We start from the raw sequence: 21,950 nt of genomic DNA, 5'->3' as shown, positions 1-21,950 counted from the left end.
GCTGCAGAGACGTGCAGATGCAGCTCATTAATCCAGACTCCTTCAGCATTTTTATGCCCTTCAGGGTGAGTTAACAGCTGCCCTCTGTGCACACAACACATCCCGTCTGCTCCACAACAACAGCGAGGACGCCTCAGACTGCAGCACCGAGTCGCCTTCACACGGCACAACTTTATTTTTAGCGGCTACATCTGCTACATTATCGGCCCATTAGAACGGCATAAATTACCATAACTTTGTACAAACTTTGTACCGTTAGAAAAAAACATTTTAATTTGTAATCAGGGAGGGTTTTGGACACAACAAGCACGGGACAAACTGCCAGGAGAGCCGCTGCAGACTGGGGATGATTAATCAATTAATCAATGATCGATTAATCGGTCATTAAGAGTTTGATCAATCATGTAAAATTGTTGAAAGTGTTGTACATAAAGCCCTAGGAATATAAAAGGGTTCTCAGTAGAACCCCCTGTATGTGTTCTAGACATATAAAAGGCTGAAGATTTTTGAGAGCGTTTGTGCGTCTGACCTCTTCGTTCTCGATCTTCAGAGACGCCAGGCGGGTCTGCAGCTGCGTGAGGCGGAGGGTGAGCTCAGCCTGGACCTGCGGCTGGGAGGCGATCTGGGTCACCTGACAGGAAGTGGAACCAGAACAAGACCGTCAGGAAACTGTCACTGTCCAAACACAGATGTGTGCTCATGTGGACCTTCCAGTTTAATTCCAGGGAAGTTTTATGTGTCAGGATTTCTACCAGTGACTTCCTCTGACAAATCTGAGCATTTTTGTGACTCCAAAACACACAAATAAAAAGTGGAAAAATTGTTTTTTATAAAGTTGAGGAACAACTAAAACTTTTTTCTGTCTTTAATGTCCAAAAAACATCTATCAGTTATAACTAAAATACAGTTATTTTTCCCATGTAATTTGTCCTCCCTAATCGAATGAGCAGCTTTTATTTTGAAATGTTGCTGCATTACTTTTGTCCGTCTCTGCTAACCAACTCATACCAGAAACTTGGCTCCAAAAAGCTTCTGGAATACAAAACAGTCTCCTCCAGTGATCATTTTCACCTGAACTCTTGTCCACATCTGAATTTTTTGGAGCTTTGGTGCAGAGTCTTTTATTTTTTGAAAAAGGAAATCCTCCATTGAGAATGTCACTGTACAAAAAGGGGAGTTATAGCACTAATTTCCTCTTGATAAATAATTGAGGGATTAATTTGCATGGGTATGTTTTTTTCATATGTTTTTTTTAACACCATTTGCAAAAATAATCTCTCCAAATTAAAATAGTTAAATACTGACTGTGTCTCCCATGTGTGCCTGGAATCCGAAGCGCTGTGGGGGGCAGAAGGCAGTGGGGTAGAGGCCCAGCAGGCGCTGCCGGTCGCGGGCGGGGTCCAGGCCCTCCACGGCGCCCTCCAGCACCTCCAGCCCCGCCCTCCTGGAGGCTTCAAGGCTCAGTTCGGCTGATAGGTAGGTCCTCAGAGCCCGGCTCAGACTGGAGTGGTACCCTAGGTCACAGCACTGAGAGGAGGGGGAGGAAACATCGGGAATTAACCCTTCATAAGTCCCACCTAGTTTTTTTTATAGTCAGGATCAGAGACCCTCTGTATTTTACCAACCGGCTGCAGTTTTTAAATACCTAAAAATATCTATTTTCACCTTCATCATTTATCCTTGTGGTCTCCGCTGTGTGTCATTACGTCCAGTTTCCCCCGTTACTAAAATAAGTCTGGTTCTAATATAGATACATGACTTTGAACACACCGTTTTTTCCGACTCATGAAGATAAAATCCAGCTCAGACAGTTTGTTAAACTCACGTCTATGATGTCGGGCAGGTCGTGGATGTAGTATTTAAAGACGGAGGCGTTGGTGGCCTCCAGAGTCAACAGATACTCGTTTCTGGCTTTAAGAGTCTTCAGTTTGTTCTCTGAGTACTTCGCCTTCCTCTGACGAAGAGAGAAAAACATGAAAAGATGAAAATATTGATTAGCTCAAATCCATCATCCAGAAAAAAAAAATAACTTCCATCATTTTCACTTTTCCACCTGTATCATGAATAATATTATAAAGATGTAGGGGAGAAGAGTCTGTTGTTTTTCTGCAATAAACACATTTTAATGATCCATCTGTGCCGTTTCCATTCAGTCACACGTGATGACGAAAATCCCTGTGTGTCAGGCAGAAACTATTTTTATATGAGATATATTTATGTTGTACATCACTGACACCTTTCCTAAAGAATATAGAAGAAGTACACACAGTATATATATACAGGGTTACTTTACCCAGTAACCAGGCACAGAAAACCATTAAATAACCAGTAAAACCAGAGACAGAGACAGTTATTGTTCTCTGTAACCTCACTGGTTCTGCAGAAGCATGTCTTTCCTATCATTTCTTAGCAGATTTAGAGACGTTTATTCATGTTGGACGTACGTGATAATGACGTCCATACGAAGTGAACGTCAGAGTCAGTGATATTAATGTGTTTCATGTCTGTGTGTTTTGATTTCACTGAGTTATGACTCTGAGAAAAAGTGAGATTTTTGACTAAAATCCACCTTTTTGCCTCCACAACTGATTTTTAACGTGTGACTTTGCTTCAGGACATTTCCTCTGTCCTCACATTATTTCCTCCTCAGTGTGGAGGACAAAGACACGGACGCAGCTAAAAGAACTGGGATGCGGCCCGTACCTTCTCTCTCATCTTCTCCATCTTGCGCGCGGCGTTGCGTCTCTGGTGGCGCTCCTCTATCCGCAGGCCGAACACGGGCTCCACCCCTCCGCCCGTCCCCGACACGCCCTTCACTCGTCCCTCCTGACGCTCCGCCTCCCGCAGCTTCGTCTCCGCGTTGATCGTCTCCACGTGGTACATGTGATATGTCTTCATCACCTAGGCAACAGCAGCCCATAATAACAACAGAATGGAGCAGAAAATAAAAACTGCTGCAGCCACAGACTGTTTTTATTCCTCAAGGTTATCAGGTCCACTCTAATCTGATTTTAGTGTTTGGACAAGAAGCTTTTAAGGGCAGCACTCTGACTCCAAATAAACCTTGACATATGACAGACAAAAATCAGAAAATGTCCTCCTTTAAGGCTTTTTGCAGACCTGAAAATAATGTCAAGTCCCTGACAGCCCCGAATAAAAACACCTCTGAATGTGAGGACGTGTCCCGGGCGGCCACGGACACATTTTGGTCTTTTCAAATATGCTTCTGTGACTTTTCTTTGGCCCGGTTTCTGTGTTGTTACAGTTTATAATTCATTCTGTACAAGCAGAAAGTGCTTTAATGATATTTCACCCTGTTAGCTGATTGTCTGCCTCCTTTTACAGGTTGTCTGCAGCTTTCTGAGCGTTTTTAAAGACCAAATTTAAAACCAGCCTCTGCAGGATTTCACAAGCATTTTTTAAAGATTTCTGCAGCCTAAAATGCCTGATTTCACAGCGGCTCTTCTAAAAACTTGCAATGCGTGTTGTGAACTTTTTAGGCATGACAGAAAACAAAAAGGAAATTTGCTTTTTTTTTCTTTAATTCATTAAAAATCAAAGACACCTTGCTCCAGGGACAACAAAACTGCACTCTGTTCTGTTAACGAACCCTGAGAATTACAAAAATTACAAAAAATCTGCTTTATGTGTAAATGAAGAAGTGCACCTGAGGGGTATTACACAAAGAAATAAAATCTTTTTGATGCTCGAACTCAAAAACAGTGCAAAATTATGAAATAAAAGTGCACAGAGTGTTGATAAATGTCAATTACAACAACAATTGTGGTCTTTTCAGTACCAGTGACAAAATAAAAACTACATAAATTAAAAAATAATTGTGAATAATGAAACAAAACACTGATTCAGTTCATTGAGATGTACATGTATGATGTTTGCACAGTGGCTTTTTAACGACATTAAAATCGTCTCTATTAATAAACAGTTTGTTCCACTTACGGTGTAAAGCTCGTTCAGGAGCTTCATGAGGTCTTCCTGAAGCTGGAAGATGATCTCTTTACTCTAAAAGAAGAGAGAAAGAAAAGAAAAACATCGTCAGAACGAGGTTATTACTGCACACATACGTGTATTCACACGATGAGACGTGGATAGTAACACTTAATATTTTAGTTGGGATGTTGTGCAAAACATAAATAAAAGCTAAATGCAATGATTTGCAAAAACCTTTCAACCTATAGTCAACTGACCCTTACGAAGCCCTCCTTAGTTACTGTTGCTAAGCCTGTCAAACTTTCCATTCTCACACTGCATTCATGCAGTTTACAGTGATACCGGCGGCAGATTTAACATCAAAATTCAGAGTAATTGTTGAAACACGAGGTCTGTGATTCCTTAGAGACGTAAATAAAAGCAGATTCTCATTTCTAGCTGACGACGGTGGATTTTGTCGGCTAAAAAAAAGACTCACAAGCAGATTTCATGAGTGTAGCTGGCTGATGTGAGCTAATGCTAATGCTAACTCCTTGAGTCAGCTGAGAGTCTCCAGCTGATGTTTTAATGTTTCCATCTGACACGTTTTAAAACAAAAACCCTGTGAAACAAACACACCTTCAACATGGAGAGAAAGTCTGATGGCCCTAGTTACGGTTGCTAACCTATGATTAGACAGTTGCTGTTTGGAGGCGGGGCTTAGCGAAGGGTCAGTTGGGCACTACAGATAAGAGGAAAAGTACATATTTTTGATTTTTTTTGTTTTATCTGTCCCCCGAAAGCCACACATCTTTTCACGTTGTTGTTTCCTACATTGTTGTTACAACAATCTTGATTTCAGCCACTTTAAGTAAACTATCTGAGCACGTCTTCGTCCTCCAGGCAGATGAATAAATGACCACACAAACAGATGAATTCATAATAAACTCTGCTGCTGCTGCCGCTGCTGCTCTCACACTGACTTTCTGTCTCATGCATTAAACAGCTCCGGCCTCAGTTTGGGGAAGGAGTTATGTGGCAGTGCGGCGCCGCATTAATATTACATTATGCTTAATGACTGTGGAATCCCAGGATGGATGAATCTCGTTCCCATAGCGCCCGCTGAGAAAAGATCAGCTGAGCCTGTCGCCATGGCCACGGGCCTGTCAGCGTTGTCATGGCCACTGAGCCGTCTGTCTCCCGGCGGCGTCCCTCCTTCAGAAGAGAGTTTCTGAGGAGGACTCGGAGACGTGATGGAGGTCTTACTGTTTATAGCTGCTGGCAGCCGCTGCACTTTAGTTAGCATGAATAAAAGACGAGCCGGAAGAGAGATTAATAATGAAGACGGCGAGCTAAAGTTGGAGGCGGCGAGGAGTGTGCACACGTGCACACATGTGCGCGTGTTTAATTTGTTAAACTCTGAGGCGGACTAACGGAGCTCAGGGGAATACTGACTTTACTTTTCATTAGAATCAACTCCTTTACTTAAAGAAGACGTGAAATATGAACGAGCCTCGAGGTCTGCACACACGCAAAACTCAGAGGAAAGTACATTTACTCAACTACTTTACTACCATACTGAAATACTTGGACTTTACTTCAGTAAATACTTTTATTTACAAGATTTCAGGGAGAAATATTTTATTTTTCACTCCCCTACATTTATTTAAAAACTTTTCAAAATAAGATTTTACACCCAAAACATGAGATCAGTTTATAAAACATGATGCACTGTTGTAGCAATGTTTGACTTTGTTATTTATTTATATTGCATACATTGTTCTATTTTTCAGTGTTTTCTCTTGTTTATATTGTTCCTATTTTTTTATATTTCCTATTGTTTATACTGCTTATCATTTATTGTTTTTATTAATGTTTCTTTCTATTTTACTGTCCTCTCTGCTGCTGTAACACCATAAATTTCCCCGTTCTGGGACTAACGAAGGATTATCTTATCTTAAAATACTGCTTACATATTAAAGGCATAGTTTGGATTTTTTGAAGTGGCATTGTACGACATAACATCAAAGAATCTTAGTATTTCTTTCAACCAAGATTTGAACTTTGAACCCTATTATCACATGGCTTTGTTAAATGCTTGATTCTGATTGGTCAGTCACAGCATTCTAAGGTCTGTTATTTCTGTATAACAGACCGTTGTTATGAAGAACAGACCGTTGCTATGGACAGAGTTCGATCATAGACTCATTGTTAAATCACTACAATCATTTTAAAATTGATATTTTGTGTCAACTTATTTTTTGTTACATAACCATTATTTTAAAACTTCCTTCACTTTCACTTTTTAAATGCAGTACTGTGACTTCGGAGCAGTATTTTTATAGTGTGCTATTCTTCTTCTTTCATGTCTGATGATTTCAGCTCTACTGAAAACATAAATTCCCGTCTGATCTGTGATGAATCGCTGCAGCAGCTCTGCACTTACATATTAATGATTTAAAACTCGTTTTTTCCCTCACGCATGTAAAGAAAATTGCAGGATTTATTGGATTTTGCTTTTCCCCCTTTTTGTGCAGGCGGTGAACATGCTTCACTTCACAATCTATTACAGGAGACTGCGACAGATTTAAAGCCACACACACACCGAGGGGTGAAGGAGGCTTCAACTGGAACATTTATAGAGATTTACAGTAAAAAGTTTGGTTTTATAGGCAATAAAACGTCACCTTAATCACAGCTTATTACTGAGGTCACATGATGTGCTGCCTCAGAGGCTTTTCTGTCCTCAGAATAAGTGTTGCTGATGAAAAGAGCCTCGAACCACCCAATCAGCATTAAAGTAAGGCTATTTTCAGCTTTTACTGTGTACGTATGTACAGTATAGATGTGTGTGCAAGAGGAAAAAAATCATTGATCCTGTCGTCTGTTCCATCAGTATAATCAGGAAAACTTAAAGAAAACTCAGACAACTCAGATTAGAGGACATGTCCATTTATTTGATTATTACCAAACTTTTCATTGGTGGAAAACTCACAAATGGTAGAAAACATCAGTAACACTGGAACTCAGTAGAGTGCAGATCTTCACCATGGTGAGGCACCTACTGCAATAACAACATTTTGTTTTTCCAGTTTCTGCAGTTTAACTTTAATTTTCTTGTAACCGAGAACTCTGGGTTCATCTGCCTGAATAAACTTAAAAAGGACCCAATAAACACTTTAGATCTTTTTGTTATGTACTTAGAACATTCTGTTGTTTATTTAGAACATATTGGTTTTTATCCATAACATTTTTAGGTCATATATCCAGAACATTTTGTGATTCATTTTGAAAGTTTTGCTATTTATTTACAACATTTTACGACATTTCTTTTATTAATTATGAACATCTTGTTATCTATTTGGAAAATGTTGTTATTTGAGAACATTTTGTCATTTATTTAGAACATGACTGACACAATTATAACTCTACATTTTTGTAGAAGCTCACAAAAGCTGAACTTGTAAATAATTCAGACTTGATGTTGGTCAGAGCCTCCATGTCCCAGTGGAAGTTGGGTCTATTCAGAAGGTTAATGATTTGTCTTATAGTTGATTAAATCGCCCCCAGGAACTGAATTTAATTTCACCACTAACATGTTAATTTTCTCATTTTTATAACAAACCAAATTTCATGAAATTCACTTCAGAGTTAAGCGAGTTACAGTGAATTTTCCAATGAAGCTTTTATCTTTCAGGACACATTATTCTTGTCTTTGACGCTCCAAAAAGACGACCACGCAGATGAATGGTGGTGACGTAAAGCTGTGACCATGTACTTCGTCGTCATGGTAATGAAGGAACATGTCAGTCGGTGCAACTGTGCAGCTCACTGGTGTGTTTTTAACGACAGAACTCGATGACACAGAGCACTAAAGAACATCAGCTCACCCTCTTCAGCAGGCGGGCCGAGTCCTCGCTGATGTGTGTGAGGCGGGTGATGACGTTGTTCAGGTAGAGGTCGCTGAGGGTGGCGTGGTCCTTACTCTCCCTCCTCACCTGGAAAAAAAAAACATGAGAGAGAAGAGGGTGGAGGAACATCTCTGATGTTCTCACGTTTCATATTATAAAAGGATCTCAAATAAGAACACAAACACCTGAAACTGACCTGGTTTAACAGCAGGTACCAGCAGTTGACTGGAGAGAGCAGGTTCTGATCCTTTCTGGAGGAGAAAAAAAGAGGAAACACACCGATTTATCTCAGTTACACAGTTAGTCTTAGGTGAAGAACATTATTTACAAAGTGAAATTTGTCTGAAGAATTTAAACTATAAGGCACTGATAGAAGAAGTTCTCAGATCCTGTAAAAGTAGAAATATTACAGTGTAGAAATACTGCTAAAGGTAAAAGTCCTGCATTCAAAACTTAAAAGTGAAAAAGTATTGGAATCAAAAGTGCCAAAAGTAATTATGTAAAAATGTAAATAAGAGAATAATGTGAACAACAAAACATTTTACAGCTACATGTTAGCTAACTCTAGGTTCAGTGTTCAGTTACTGATTTTGTCTATGAGTTTGGTTTATTTGGAGAGCGATATTTCAGAGGCTGTCTGATGGCAAAGTAAAATATTCTAAATATAGTTTACACTTAAACTAATGTAGACTGCAACAACAATCTGAAAATTTAAAATGAAATTTAAACTCAGACATTCAAGTTTATCTAAAGAAGAAAAGTAAATTATCTCAAATAATGGGAGGTTTATTACAAAACGTAAGAGTTTGAATTGAAATAAAATAAACATGGAAGCCAGTTGCCTTGAAATTATGAGTTTTCTCAACTTTTTTTTTTACAGTGCCGCACACACACACTCACACACTCAGTCCTACTTGTATTGCTGATGGTCTTTCGTGCTGCGTGTTTTGGCCATGAACCTCTCGGCGAGCTTCTCCAGGTTTCTGGAATATTCCGTCTCGATCTCCGCCTTCTTCCTGAAGAAATCCTGCAGGTCCTGAAGCAGCTGCACCCGCATCTCCGTCTGTTGCTCCAGACACCGCTGCTGCTCCACCAACTGGGCCCGCACATCTACACACACACACACACACACACACACACACACACACACACACACACACACACAGGGAGGTGATTGTAAATTAGACACTTTGGCAACTTGTTTATCCAGGGCAGCAGAACAACGGGGATATTTTTGGAGTTCATTCATCTTTAGTTTTACCTCCATCCATCTTTCTTTGCCTTTGTACAGTTCATTCATCTCGTTGTTGCCATGCAGTGAAAAACAACAATCAGCTCTTTGCAACAACCAGAATAAGCAGCGCTCAGACGGTTTGGTATTTTCTGACCATGAAATTCTCTTTGGCCGTCCGTGCGGTGTTCGGTTCCCAGTGCAGACATCTGGTCGGACGAGGCAGCACTCACAGGCCTTTTCCACCAACATGGAACCGGACCCGTTCCGTTTCAAGCACCTAATTTTGAACCGTACCGTTGAACATGACACAGCTTGACTCACATCAGACATCAGGTCAGTTATTCCTCTTTTACAACTTCCTTTATTCTTGAAATGCAGAGCTGTCTGCACACTGCCGTATCACATTTTTTATTACCTTTTGTATTGTTCTTTATTTTTCTCTGTTTCCGAGTTCTTAATAACTCTGTGAATTTTTTATTTAGCTGAAGGCTTCAAATAAGCCCTCTAGGTTTTTTGCCTCTCCCTGCACTGTCCAAGGTAACGTCCTCAAATGAAGCCACACTTTGGACCGTTTCTTTCTCTCCGCGATGACTCCTTCTCGTTGAGTATGACGTCAATGTTTCACAACATGCAAATGTCAGAAAAACAAGCTAAAAGGAATCGATAAGCTTGGATGCACATGATTCCAATTAATTAGCTCATTTGGAGCTCGCAGGTTTGTGGTGCTGTGTGTTCGCGGTCATGCTGAGTGAGTTTATTAATCACCACACCCGCTGATCTATATTTCACCGCAGCCATCCTGTTTGCACTTCAAGCCGCAGCACAAACATGGAAGCACGGAAGCACTCAACAAGCTCCGCAAGCGCCTACAGCCATGCTAGCAGCTCTGTGACGCTGTGCCAAGACACAGTGTTGCTTTGTGCTAAATGCTAACATCAGCATGCCTCATTTCCACCGCTTGCTCGACTCCACTCACTTTTGGCATCAGCTGCTTTGCTCGATTTCATTTTCCACTGCTGTTAGCACCCCCTCAACGTAGGCAGGACTCTTAGCGGATCATCAGAGTAGCGCTGTGTGAAACTGCTGTGACATCATCTTCAACGCAACACAAACACAGAAACAAGTTTCAGAAAAGGTACTACACCACAACACGTCAGATGCTAACCATGCTAACCAACTTAGCTCAGCATGCTTGTGTTTGCTATTCAGAACTGAAATACACAGCCAAAGCTAATGGGATTATCATTAGTTTTATATCATTAGATTACTCGATTAATGAATTAGTTGTCAGCTTTTTAATTAATTGGCAATTGTTTTAATAATAAATTAATCATTTTGATAAATTTCTGTTTCACATTCTCAAATGCCAGCTTCTTAAATGTGAATATTTTCTTGTTTCTTTCCTCCTCTCTGACAGTAAACTGAATATTTTTGAGTTGTGGACAAAACGAGACATTTAAGGACATCATCTTGGACTTTGGGGAACATTGGGAAAATGACAGATTACAGCCTGACATGGTAGTTGCAGACCTACAAATAGGTTTTCTGTAGAATCTGATGTGTAGGACAGCACGTCTCTGCAGCACCACACTCATTTTACAAACAAAAATTGGGTTTTACCACATTTGAAATTGCACTAGACCATACTGTGATTTCCATAAAATGTCTATTAATTGTTCAGTCCCTGCAGAGCCTGACATTTCCCTCCATGGAGCCACCATCGAGCATGGCTTAAAGTCAATATATTTATTTTAAAAATTGTTAAATACGTCCATCCTAACTTGTGACATCTTCAGATTGTTCGTTTTGTCTCAATAACAGTCTAAGATCTTCAGTTTAAAACAGAGAGAAGGATCCTCATATATGAGCAGCTGTTTGATAAATGACGATATGTTTTATTTAAAGGGGTTACTTTTCTGTCGATTGACTGATCAATTAAATCAGCTAATTAGTCAGCACCACCTTCCTCCTCCTCCTCCTCCTCCCTTCACTTGCTGCCTTTTTAACACCTGATAATTACTGATGAAGACTGTCCATTTTTCTCAGAGGAGTCACCTTGGACGACATCTTCTGACCGCATTAACAAACCTGCACACACACACACACACACATGCACACACACACCATCAGTCAGTCCTACAGTCAGCATGGTAATGCCTGGCTGCACGCTTCACTGGTCGTGCTGTTTCAGAGCTGGATCTATCTGCAGCAAGAGGGAGAGAGCGGCTACAGAATACACAATGATAACCCCACCTCTCTCTCTCTCTCTCTCTCTCACACACACACACACACACACACACACACACACTCTCACAGACAGACACAAACCAATCCCTGGGGGACCCTATCCACTCCACTACCTGTTGTCTTGGCAACCACACACTGTGTGTGAACCATGTGATGAGGAAGGTGAAGACAAGAGCTCGAATCTGCCGCATCGACACACACAAGCTGCACACAAACACACACACAGACACACACACACACACAGTTTGGTGGACATGCTTCATAGATCTGTGTAGAAGAAGCAGCCGTGGCCTCTGCTCCTCACGGTGTCTGAACGTCTGTCTGTTTCTGTTCATATTCTTGTGTTTATTGATTCTGGCGTTGCTGTTGTTATCTTTCTAATTTAAAATGGCTGCCATCTCATGTTGCTCTCATACACCGAGCGGCAACAATTTCATATAAATGAACGTCTGCTCTGCTGCTCCGCGTCCCTCATCGCTGCAACACATTTTACCCTCGGCGGTGATAACACTTGTTTCTGATTGGCTCGGGGGCCAGACGGGACATTTCAAACGCGGCTGATGCGTCCCAGTGGTCAGCGGTTTAATCACTCCTCTAAATTGGTGTTAAGCCCCTGTTGGGCTCCAGGTAACCATAGCAACACAACTGAAGCTTTATGCATTTTTTTGTTTAAAGGAATATTTCGCCGCTTATTTGCTTTTTTGCTGAGAGTCAGATGAGGAGATCACATGTCTACCGCTACAGTCAGTTAGCTTAGCTTAGCTTAGCATAAGGACTGGAAATAAGGGAAAACAGCTAGCCTGGCTCTTCCTGACTCTATCAGGACTTCCAAAACTCACTCTTAAAGGTCTTTTCATGAAAATGAATAAACAAAATGAAAATGTGGAATACCAGGGATGCTTCAAACAGAAGCAGTAGCAACAAGCAGCAACTTAGCTTAGCATAAAAACTGGAAATAGAGGGAAACAGTTAGCCTGGCTGTTTCATGCTCTGTCAGGATATTCATTCATTGATAATTCAAACCATTAACACCAAGTCCGACACAAATATCCACATCCCCCCTGGTTGTTGCCCTTGGTTACTGTCCCCTGTAGCTGACTTGCCATCAATGTGGTATTTACAGTCATTGTGACAGCCGTACTATTCTTTCAAATATTTAAACATTTATTCCAACTATATCTGGTTTTGAAAAGTTTTGTTTTGGGCTGTTTTAAATGTCCAGTTTTTCTAGATTTTTCTTTTTAAATATGAAAGTTGAGTTTTCTTTTCCGTCACTGATCTTTGATCAATGCATCTCCTCCATGCATTGCTGCGCAGTCCAGAAAACCATGAAAAAGGTTCCAGTGTTGAAGTTCCAGTGGCCCAGACTACACCCACCAGAATCTCATGAGAAGTTTAATGTTTTACTTACTTAAATAGAGTTTTACAAACATTATTACACTTGTTAGAGAACACAGGCCTCTTTAAATGCACGTTTTCATTGGTACAACTTTATTGCCTGACTGTTTCTCTTAATGTTTCCCTGCGGTATATTTAACTCATCACGTCAAATTCCCAGATATCTAATAACTGTTGTGGTCCTCATTTAGCATTTCACTTGCAACTAAAGACTAAATATTCTCAAAGGTGATGTATTTGTGATGTATTTCACTCTGTGGAATGAAATAAAGTAGCTGGTGGAGCTCCGTGTAGCAGACTCCTTCCCACTCCTGCTTTCTGTAGGGATTTCAGACTCCACATCAAAGGATGTAAATGCAAACTTTCCTGCCGACAAAATGATGTGAGACTCTTTACATAAACGTCTATCAGAGGCAGAGCAGCTCCAGAGGCTCCAGACTGAAATATCTCAACAACTATCAGACGGGTTGTCATGAATGTTTGCACAGATATTCATGTTCCCCTCCAGCCTGGAAACCAGACAAATCTGACGAGCTCAGATCTGTTTTCATTTGCTCTGGCAGATACGTCTGCCACCTCCTTCCATTCAGACAGAAACCCACTAGTCGGGCCAATCACAAGCGTCTCTTTAATTTGAGGAAAGTTCTATACGACGATCGAGAAGTCAGATTTGAAAAGTCACATCTTGTAGGTCTATCCAGTTGAAGGTCTGTCAAACCAAACGCCTGTCAAACTGTCAAACTAGGCAATTCTGATCAAATATGGATCAATATTCTGTTACTACACTTCCTATTTGTCATCGCAAATGTTTTCAGAAACATATTTCAGTGACTGTTTAGCTGTAAAATGAGAAACATTCCAACCATGTGATTGCTAAAAGGCTTCACTTTCACCTCCATCAAGTGAAACAGTGTTCGTAGTAGGGCTGTGACGATGGCCGCATTACCACAATACCGTGGTCATGTGATGCCCTCTCCCTTTTGAAGGGTCAATCTCGTTTGAGATCAGAGCTAACACAGCCTCTGATTGGTCAACACTGAACCCAAGGCACCATGGGATGGCCAGGAGACGGCTAACAACATGCTAACGACAACAACAACTGTTTTTAATACAGAAAAATAATGAATAACTACAGAAGACTTTCAGTGTTGGATGGATTTATTTTGTCACGTCTTCAAAAAAGACGCTGCAGGTCATGTTAGCATTGTCATTGTGGCCACATTAGCATGCCCGCATGAACATTTAGCTCAAAGCAAAGCTGCTTCTAGTTTCCCCTGTGTGAGGGATATTGACATAGTCATTGGTTATTGGCCTCCGACAGCACAAAAATGACAAATAATGACATAAACCGCCAATGAAAATGCATGACACAACACATTACAAACCCAGTAACATTTGCATTTTGGGATGTAAAATAGCAAAATTAAACTCTCAGCAGTGCATCATGGGAAATCAGTCTATCAGCTGCACATATCAATACCACAAGGCAGCATCCTATAGCACCCCACAATGGTGAAGGACTCCATTACACATTACATTACACAAACTACACAAGCTTTCCAGACTAGGTTCAGTTTCAGCCTCACAATTTTACTACTACTAAGAGTAATAATAGTAATAAAAAGAAAAAGATAAAGAAGAAAGAATCATAAAAAAGAAAAAAGAGAGCTGGTATCCCTGTCCTGTCCAATCGGATTGGAACTGAAGAAAAGTGGATCATATATCTGAATATCTGGGTTTCAATCATATGATATACATATATTTTTTTCATCAGTTTCTACAAATTTATAAGGCAAACAATTAATCTAATAATCAAGAAAATAATCGGTTTAATTGCCTGTTGATTAACTGTAATGAAAAAAAAAACTGTAGAAGAGTTTGTGTCATGAAGAAGGAAATTTTAAAAAAGAGGTTTGTAGCTCCAGAAAAGGTTTCGAGCAGATCCAGTGAGGAGGCAAGATTGTATCAATGAAACTCCTCGGCTTGGATCACAGTCAATTGAACGTGAAAGGAGGACATCCGCCGCACTTTTACCTTTTGATGTCTGAAACGCTTCCTCTTAGAAACCTCCTCGCGTGTCCTCGTAACACCCCCAAAGACAAGCCTCAGCCTCTTTGATCAGAGGAGCTGCAGACAGTCAGCGCGGCACAATGTGGAAACACACTGACACGGGGAGAAAGTCTGCAGACAATACACCGAGCAGAAAGAATTTGTCTCGAGGAATCTCTGGACTGATTCAATCTGAAAGCTCCGCTGAGACCGTTTTGTTGCTTGTGCTGGCGGGATGGTCACGCACCATCGGAGGTGATGCACAATCATCAATTTCAAGTTTAAACTTTAGGTGACATTTTGCAACATTTTCATACAAACAGACGTCCATTTTGCAGCTTTATTTATGACATAAAATCTTTTACAGTTGCCGCTCTAAACACCATCAGCGCCACCTTAAATCTGCATCAGTTATGTCGTCCCGGACAAAGTTAAACGAGATTCATTTCAATCACCTCTGTTACTCCACATTAGTGAGATTATGTGCACACGGCTCGAGTCTGAGGCTGCTTATAAAAGCTGGATCAGATCCCAGAAAGCTTGTAATGTGCTGAAATAAAGACAACAAAACATTTAAAGTAGAAAAAAATCATCTGAATATGATGCCAAAAACTTTATGTGATCAACACCTGGAGACGATGGACGTCTAGACTTTCCTCTTGAAGGAGTTTAACTATTTTCTCTTCAGAAATCAAGAAACACTCACAGAAACAAACTTACTGCTCTGCCTCTCAGTGTTGATTCTGAATCTGAACTATTGTATGTTGCATTATACATGTTATGATAATATATATACGAGATATACGAGACCTTATGCATACAGTACAGATATAAATCTCACATGCTTGTCTGGTTGTCTGGTTGGGTGTGCTCATCGTCTCATCTTATCATTATCATTGATCATTATTTTTCTGTTGATTGACCAGGCGTGGGAATCTCTTGGCATCTCACAATACGATTCCAATTCAGAGGGGCACGATGCAATTACATAACAATTGTTGATGCATCTTGATGTATCAGTATTTCAAGTTTTTTAGCCAGGTGGTGCCGGTCAGATTGCATCCATCTGCAGTTGTTCACTCTTAGTCGTCCTCACCAAAACTTAGGACCTAATTTAGAACATATAACGTTTACAACCGTTTGGTTTCACCAGCCAGTTGCTTCAGCTGTAAGGAACAACTAACCTGACATGCAGATGATTTGTTCCACAGACCCATCTGTGAAGCCGTCCATAGAAACTGTTTGGAAAAGGCAGGTGATTGGATGAACCGTCTGTCACGTCTAACACAAGCTAACTTCAACCAATCAGATGAAGAACGAAAACATCTTTTCTGTCAATAAATAAAATAAATAAATTCGGTGTCGTTCTTTGCTCTTCTTTCAACGAAGAAATTCTCTCCAGTTCTGATATAACTGATGCTATCACTGTATCTATGCTAACCTCTTCAGGAGCCACCGTTGTTTGTTTGAAATGAGGCGTTTCAATGGATGTTTCTCACTGTGGGGACCACTAAAACCATGTCCACAGTGGCCAGGAGTCCGTCCGAGGACTCTGATTGGCTCACACCATCTCTGGTGTGGACACAAATGAATAACTTGGAGCCTGGCAAAATGGAATCTCGCAAATCCAGCTGACACGCAACCAGCCTGTCTTGCAAAACTGTTACAGGTGATCATAACGTTGATAACTGGGTCACCTGAAAATAAGAATTGTTGTGTTTTCATTGCCTGAAAAAAGCTGTTTATATCTACAGAGAGCACAGGTTCTCTTCCACAGAGGTCGCCATGTTGCACCACCATGTTTCTACGATAACCCAGAACAGACAAACCAAACACTGGGTCTAGAGAGGCCCTGTTGTGGCCCGGAAGGTTCATCTACACGCTTGGAAGGGGAGGGTGAGGCGAGTACAACCTCACTGCTTGTTGCAACTAAATCCTACACACTGGTTCTTTAAAGACAGTGCATCAATCAAGTTGGGGAAAGTAATTGTCAGATTAATTGATAGTTAGCTGCGTCGTCTATTCTCAGATGGCTGACTTCCTTCCATCCTTTTGTGCCTCTCAAACTGGTCGCGGGAGTCGTCTTCACTTCCAGCCAGTGACTAATTCATTCATTATCCTCCAGAATGATTCATTACTCACATCTCATCCATTCAAACATCCTCTGTGCACACTTTTAGCACCGTTTATTTGTGTGTGTGTGTGTGTGTGTGTGTATGTGATGTCACAGGAACAGGAAGCTCACACTGTCTTCCCCCCTTGAGGTGGCCATCACCATGACGACCAGGTCCAAGGACACGGGGACAGAGGACCGCTGGATCATCAAGAAACACACTTGGATTTTGGGCCCTGCAGAACATTTTTTTACTCAATTAGGAACAAGTGAGGAGTCCTTCATCTACTCTTCTCCTCTTCTTCCTCTGTTTTCATTGCAGGTATGCAGATGTGAGGTCACTAATCACCTGCGTGCACACGCAGGCAAAAAAACAAGAGCTGCAGCCGCCGCCGCAGCATACAGCAGGAAACACTTCATCTCTGCCTCTTCTTCCTTGCCTGTCTCCCCTGCAGAGCCCTTTTCTTCCTCTTTTTTTTTTTTATCATTTGCATTTTCTCATTAAGATGCTCCTCTTCTCATTCACACACACACACACACACACACACACACACACACACACACACACACACACACAAATATGTACTGTCAGCACTGTGGATAATCCACCCTGCTACCTGCTCACCTCACCTCAGCGAGTAGACCCCACCTCCCCTCCTCCTCCTCCTCCTCCTCCTCCGTGAGAGAGCGGCGGCCACCTCCTGTGTATACATTACACACCACCTCCCTGCGTCGACCAATCAGGAGCCAGAGCAGGGAGGCAGACTTGGAAAGCACATAGTTACAACGCGGATCTATATGCTGGCAGAGAGGAGCCGGCCGGCGGAGGAGCTGAGCAGCGCAGGAGCCGGAGGAGCAGGGGGTGGGGGGGGGGGGCGGGCTGTATCTGAGCGGTCATTTCAATGCAGGGCATCCCCGAGTGTGTTTTGGCAGGACGCCAGAGCAAGGGCCACACACACACACACACACACACACACACACACACACACACACACACACACACACACACACGCAAACAGGAAAGTGTGTATAAACAACACACACATGCCTCACATGGGGGCTGTAATGCTCTCCACTACTCTCCATTAAATTTAATCACTCAAAGTCTGTGTGTCAATTCATTGTGTGCGTGCAGAGGGAGGAACGACGGGACGAGCACAGCGCAGAAGAAGAAGACAAGGAAGGGGAGGAAAGAAGGAGGGAGAGTGATTGTATTTCTGAATGAAAGCAGCTTGAATTTGGACAAAAAAAAGGTAACCTGCCGTAGAGTAAACACACGTTTCACCCTCCTCCTCCTGCTCGTGCGCAGAGGAAGACGGCGTGGATTTTAGGTGAATAAAGCGAGTGTGGTTCATTTTGTGATGGCTGTGGTGGTGATGGTGATGGTGATGGTGTGGGCGGAGGTGACAAGTGAATGTGGAAGTGTGAGGAGCCATGTGGAGAGAGAAGAGCTGCATGGAGGAAAGAGACGAACAAATCTTATTGCCACGTGATTAAAGCTTTAAAATGAAAAAGAGACGCAATAATTAATAATCGATTAATGTCAAGCGCATTCATCTGCAGCTATTTTGATCATCAGTTAATCAGTTTAAAAGTAAAAAATCACCAATTCCAGCTTCTTAAAAGTGAATATTTCCTTGTTTCTTTCCTCTTCTCTGACAGTAAACTTTTCATTTTATGGACCAAACAACTGATCGATCAGCCCGAAATAAATATTTCTACCAATATGTACATGTATCAGCATCGGAAATCGGCCTGGGCGTTACGCCTGAAAAGCCTATCACGATAACAAAGTTTCATATCGGTCGATATCGATAGTTCTTGATCATGCAGGTTGTGACGTGTGCTACAGGGGGTGGAAGTGGCTGAGGTGATAAACATGAGTAATTTTCACAATGTTTTTGACAAAATACCTCAACAGTATTGTATTGATGACTATTGGTGTTTTCACAAAATAACGGAATGAGACAAAGACAAAACCACACAACAGTTAGAACAGACCCTTTATTCCCTCTTTAGACCCTCTATCACGATATCTAGTCTTATGTCATGATACAATAATATTGATATATTGTCAGTCAGAAAATATCGACATACTGGATATCTGCAAAGATCCAATATGCTGTTTTGTCACACAGGTGGAACAAGAAAGTTTGTGCTCTGGCTCTCTAGTTTTCTAAATTTCCTTTGTCAGTGTCTACATTTTTAAATCCATTGTATTTTATTTTGAAAGTCATTGTATTTATTTTGAAAGCCACTGTATTTTAAGTCTGCATCTGCCAGTAGGGCATCACAATAAGATAAAATAGGCATAATATGTTAATGCAAGTAAAGGAGAGTTGATGTTCTCTGAAGTCAGGTGGAAAAATCTGTGCCTGTTACGGCGCAGAAAATCAGCCAAAATGAGTCCGAAAATATCGGCATGTTGGATTTCTCTGTAACAAATCTCGTCAGAGACGTGGAACAAGCAAGGTTGCACACTGGCTGTTTCTAGTTCTTTATTTTGCCTTGTGAATGTGCATGTGTCAAAGAACTGCATTTTATTTTGAAAAGTACTGTATTTTATTTTGAAATCCATTGTATTTTATTTTGAAAACCACTGCATTTTATGTCTGCATCTGCGAGTGGGCCATCACAATAAGACTAAGTATAATAATATGTTAATCCCAGCAAAGGAGAGGGTTGATGCAGCTCGAAAAATTATGAGCGCATATCGGCACCAGAAACCGGCCAAAATGAGTCGGACGATATCGGTATGTCAGATTTCTCTGTAATAAATCTTGTCAGAGAGGTGAAGCACGAAAGGTTGTGCCCCGGCTGTCTCTAACGGTATTTGCAGGTGTCCGAATAAGCTGTCGCACCGGTAAAGGTCGGACATTTTGAACTGTGCCACTACAGCAGGTAAACAGGTGCAACAAGGCGGCTGCTCACACGGACACCTCGCATCGCGCCTCCGATTCAGAAAAACCACAAAAAGGAGGCAGCCTGTTGTAGTTTCACGAAAAGGTCATTTGACTTGTCCGTCACCGCCCCATCGTAGCAGGGATGATGGTAACCATGGCGCCAAGAGGAGGAGGAGGAGGGGTGGGGGGGTTGTCCCACGGTCATGGCAACCACTATTTCAGGAGTTTGTCATCATCATCACCTTTAAACATGTGCCCCCCCCCCTTTCAGTTTAGCATCACGCCATCAGGTGATCTATGGAGGACCACACACACACACACACACACACACACACACACACACGCGCACACACACACACATGCACACACACACGCTGCTGCAGTCACAGCCTCAGAGGAATACCAATAGAAAGACTCCCAGACGAGGACACACTCGCCTCAGGTCTGAGTGTAGAAACCCACCTCTCACACACACAGACACACACACAGACACACACACACACACACACACACACTGGGTGAAAGGTGCTCTGCAGAATACACACATGCACACACACTTATATGCTATCACCCACCCTCCTCATCCCTCCTCTTCCTTCTCCTCCTCTTCCTCCCCCCCTCAGGCGCCATGCAGCACTCAGGATGAACCCAGAAATCCTGACGTCTCATGGTGAGGTGTCAGCTCACACACACACACACACACCCTGCACAGCATCCAGTGTATGGGCATGAGTGGTGAACATGCTGGCAGACAGGTGTGTGTGTGTGTGTGTGTGTGTGTGTCTCTGTGTGTGTATGTGTGTGTGTGTGTGTGTGAAAAGGTGGGTGTGACAGCGAGAATTAGGGTGCAAAAAGGTGCTAAAAATGATTACCTTTGACTTGGCTCTCATATTCTGCGAGGATTTCTTTGTCCTTCTTGCTTTTGTTTGAGTTTGACATGTCGCCACAGTGCAGGTGACTGACGATCAGCAGGTGAGATGAAGGAGAAGAGGAAGAAAAAAATATATAAAAAATAAAAATAAAAACAAATCCCGCTTTATTTCCCTCCGTGTGCACCGCCCGAGGCTTCACCCGCAAACATGCTCGTTAGATCCATCCAGTGCCGCAACAACACAGCCAGTAGTGGCCCCGCACCTCCACGCTGAGGAGCAGGAGGAGGAGGAGGAGGAGGAGGAAGAGGAAGAGGAGGGAGGGAGGGAGGGAGGGTGCAAGCGTGGAAAATCACGCACACTCAGTGAGAAATTACCCACGAGCGAGGAGCTGCAGAATCCATCCTGTTGATTAGAAAAAAAAATAGAATTAGATTCGTGCAAATATGTAATCATGCACCGGTCTGCAGGGAGGACACGCCCACTAGGTAGAAATGCAACCACACGCACACACACGCAGAGACACACACACACGCACACATACACACACACACTCACACACACACACACACACACACACACACACACACACACACACACACACACACCACGCTGAGACTCCGGTGTTTGATGTTATCTTCACCCCGACGTAACCTTTCACACATGCACACGCGCACACGCAACATGCACACGCGGACCAGGCTGCAGCGGGCGTGAAGATCATACCAATAAAACCGTAAATGAAATGCCGGTGAGGAAATGGGTGTGTCAGCGCTGGAGGCGGGATTAGAGACGTGATTGACAGCTGAGGTGACCAGTGAGTCACAGACGGAGCTGGAGATTAATGAATGTAAAAGGAGTGTGAGCTGAACTCAAGTCAGAAATTAGGAGAAAAAAAAGAGCTTGGAAAAAAAAAGAAGTTTTTTCACAGTAAAATAAGAAAAGTGACAACATGAGGTTCACAGCAATTTTTCTCTGATGATGAACGTCCCTTTGACACCCATTATTTTACAAATGTGTTCATATTTAATTGGTTCATTTAAACTGTATATCATTCAAGTACTGATGACAAAAGTGAAAATAAAAAAAAAATCAATTAAACTAGACATTAAAAGTGTTTAGGTTGGTTTAGTTACGTTTACATTAATGTCACTGACATTTATCACATTATTTTTTGACTATTTCAAGCATTTATCCACCACTTGGCTAACTATTTCAGCCATAACCACAACTTACAGCTAACTTCCACTATTAAGCTACATTCAGTTAACTAGATCAACCATTTATCCCCTACAGTGA

At 41.9% G+C, this 21,950-nt stretch overlaps 1 protein-coding gene across 1 annotated transcript in view; it reads right to left on the bottom strand.

Annotated features, from left to right (window-relative positions):
* LOC146307059 (SLIT-ROBO Rho GTPase-activating protein 1-like) overlaps positions 1 to 21,197 on the bottom strand; it is a 33,671-nt gene extending 12,474 nt beyond the window's left edge. The window contains exons 1-9 of the mRNA XM_084710764.1: positions 20,655 to 21,197; positions 8,753 to 8,948; positions 8,035 to 8,089; positions 7,818 to 7,925; positions 3,958 to 4,020; positions 2,704 to 2,901; positions 1,826 to 1,954; positions 1,306 to 1,527; positions 530 to 631 (exon numbers count right to left, since the gene is read on the bottom strand). Coding sequence (XP_084566890.1) covers positions 530 to 631; positions 1,306 to 1,527; positions 1,826 to 1,954; positions 2,704 to 2,901; positions 3,958 to 4,020; positions 7,818 to 7,925; positions 8,035 to 8,089; positions 8,753 to 8,948; positions 20,655 to 20,721 — 1,140 coding nt within the window. The 5' untranslated portion in view covers positions 20,722 to 21,197. The remainder of the gene's footprint in view (positions 1 to 529; positions 632 to 1,305; positions 1,528 to 1,825; positions 1,955 to 2,703; positions 2,902 to 3,957; positions 4,021 to 7,817; positions 7,926 to 8,034; positions 8,090 to 8,752; positions 8,949 to 20,654) is intronic.
* Positions 21,198 to 21,950: the final 753 nt, after the last annotated feature.

This window comes from Lutjanus erythropterus, chromosome 22 (assembly GCF_056507025.1).
Source record: "Lutjanus erythropterus isolate fLutEry1 chromosome 22, fLutEry1.hap2, whole genome shotgun sequence".
NCBI classification, from domain to species: domain Eukaryota; kingdom Metazoa; phylum Chordata; class Actinopteri; order Lutjaniformes; family Lutjanidae; genus Lutjanus; species Lutjanus erythropterus.
This window is presented reverse-complemented; position numbering and strand designations above follow the sequence as displayed.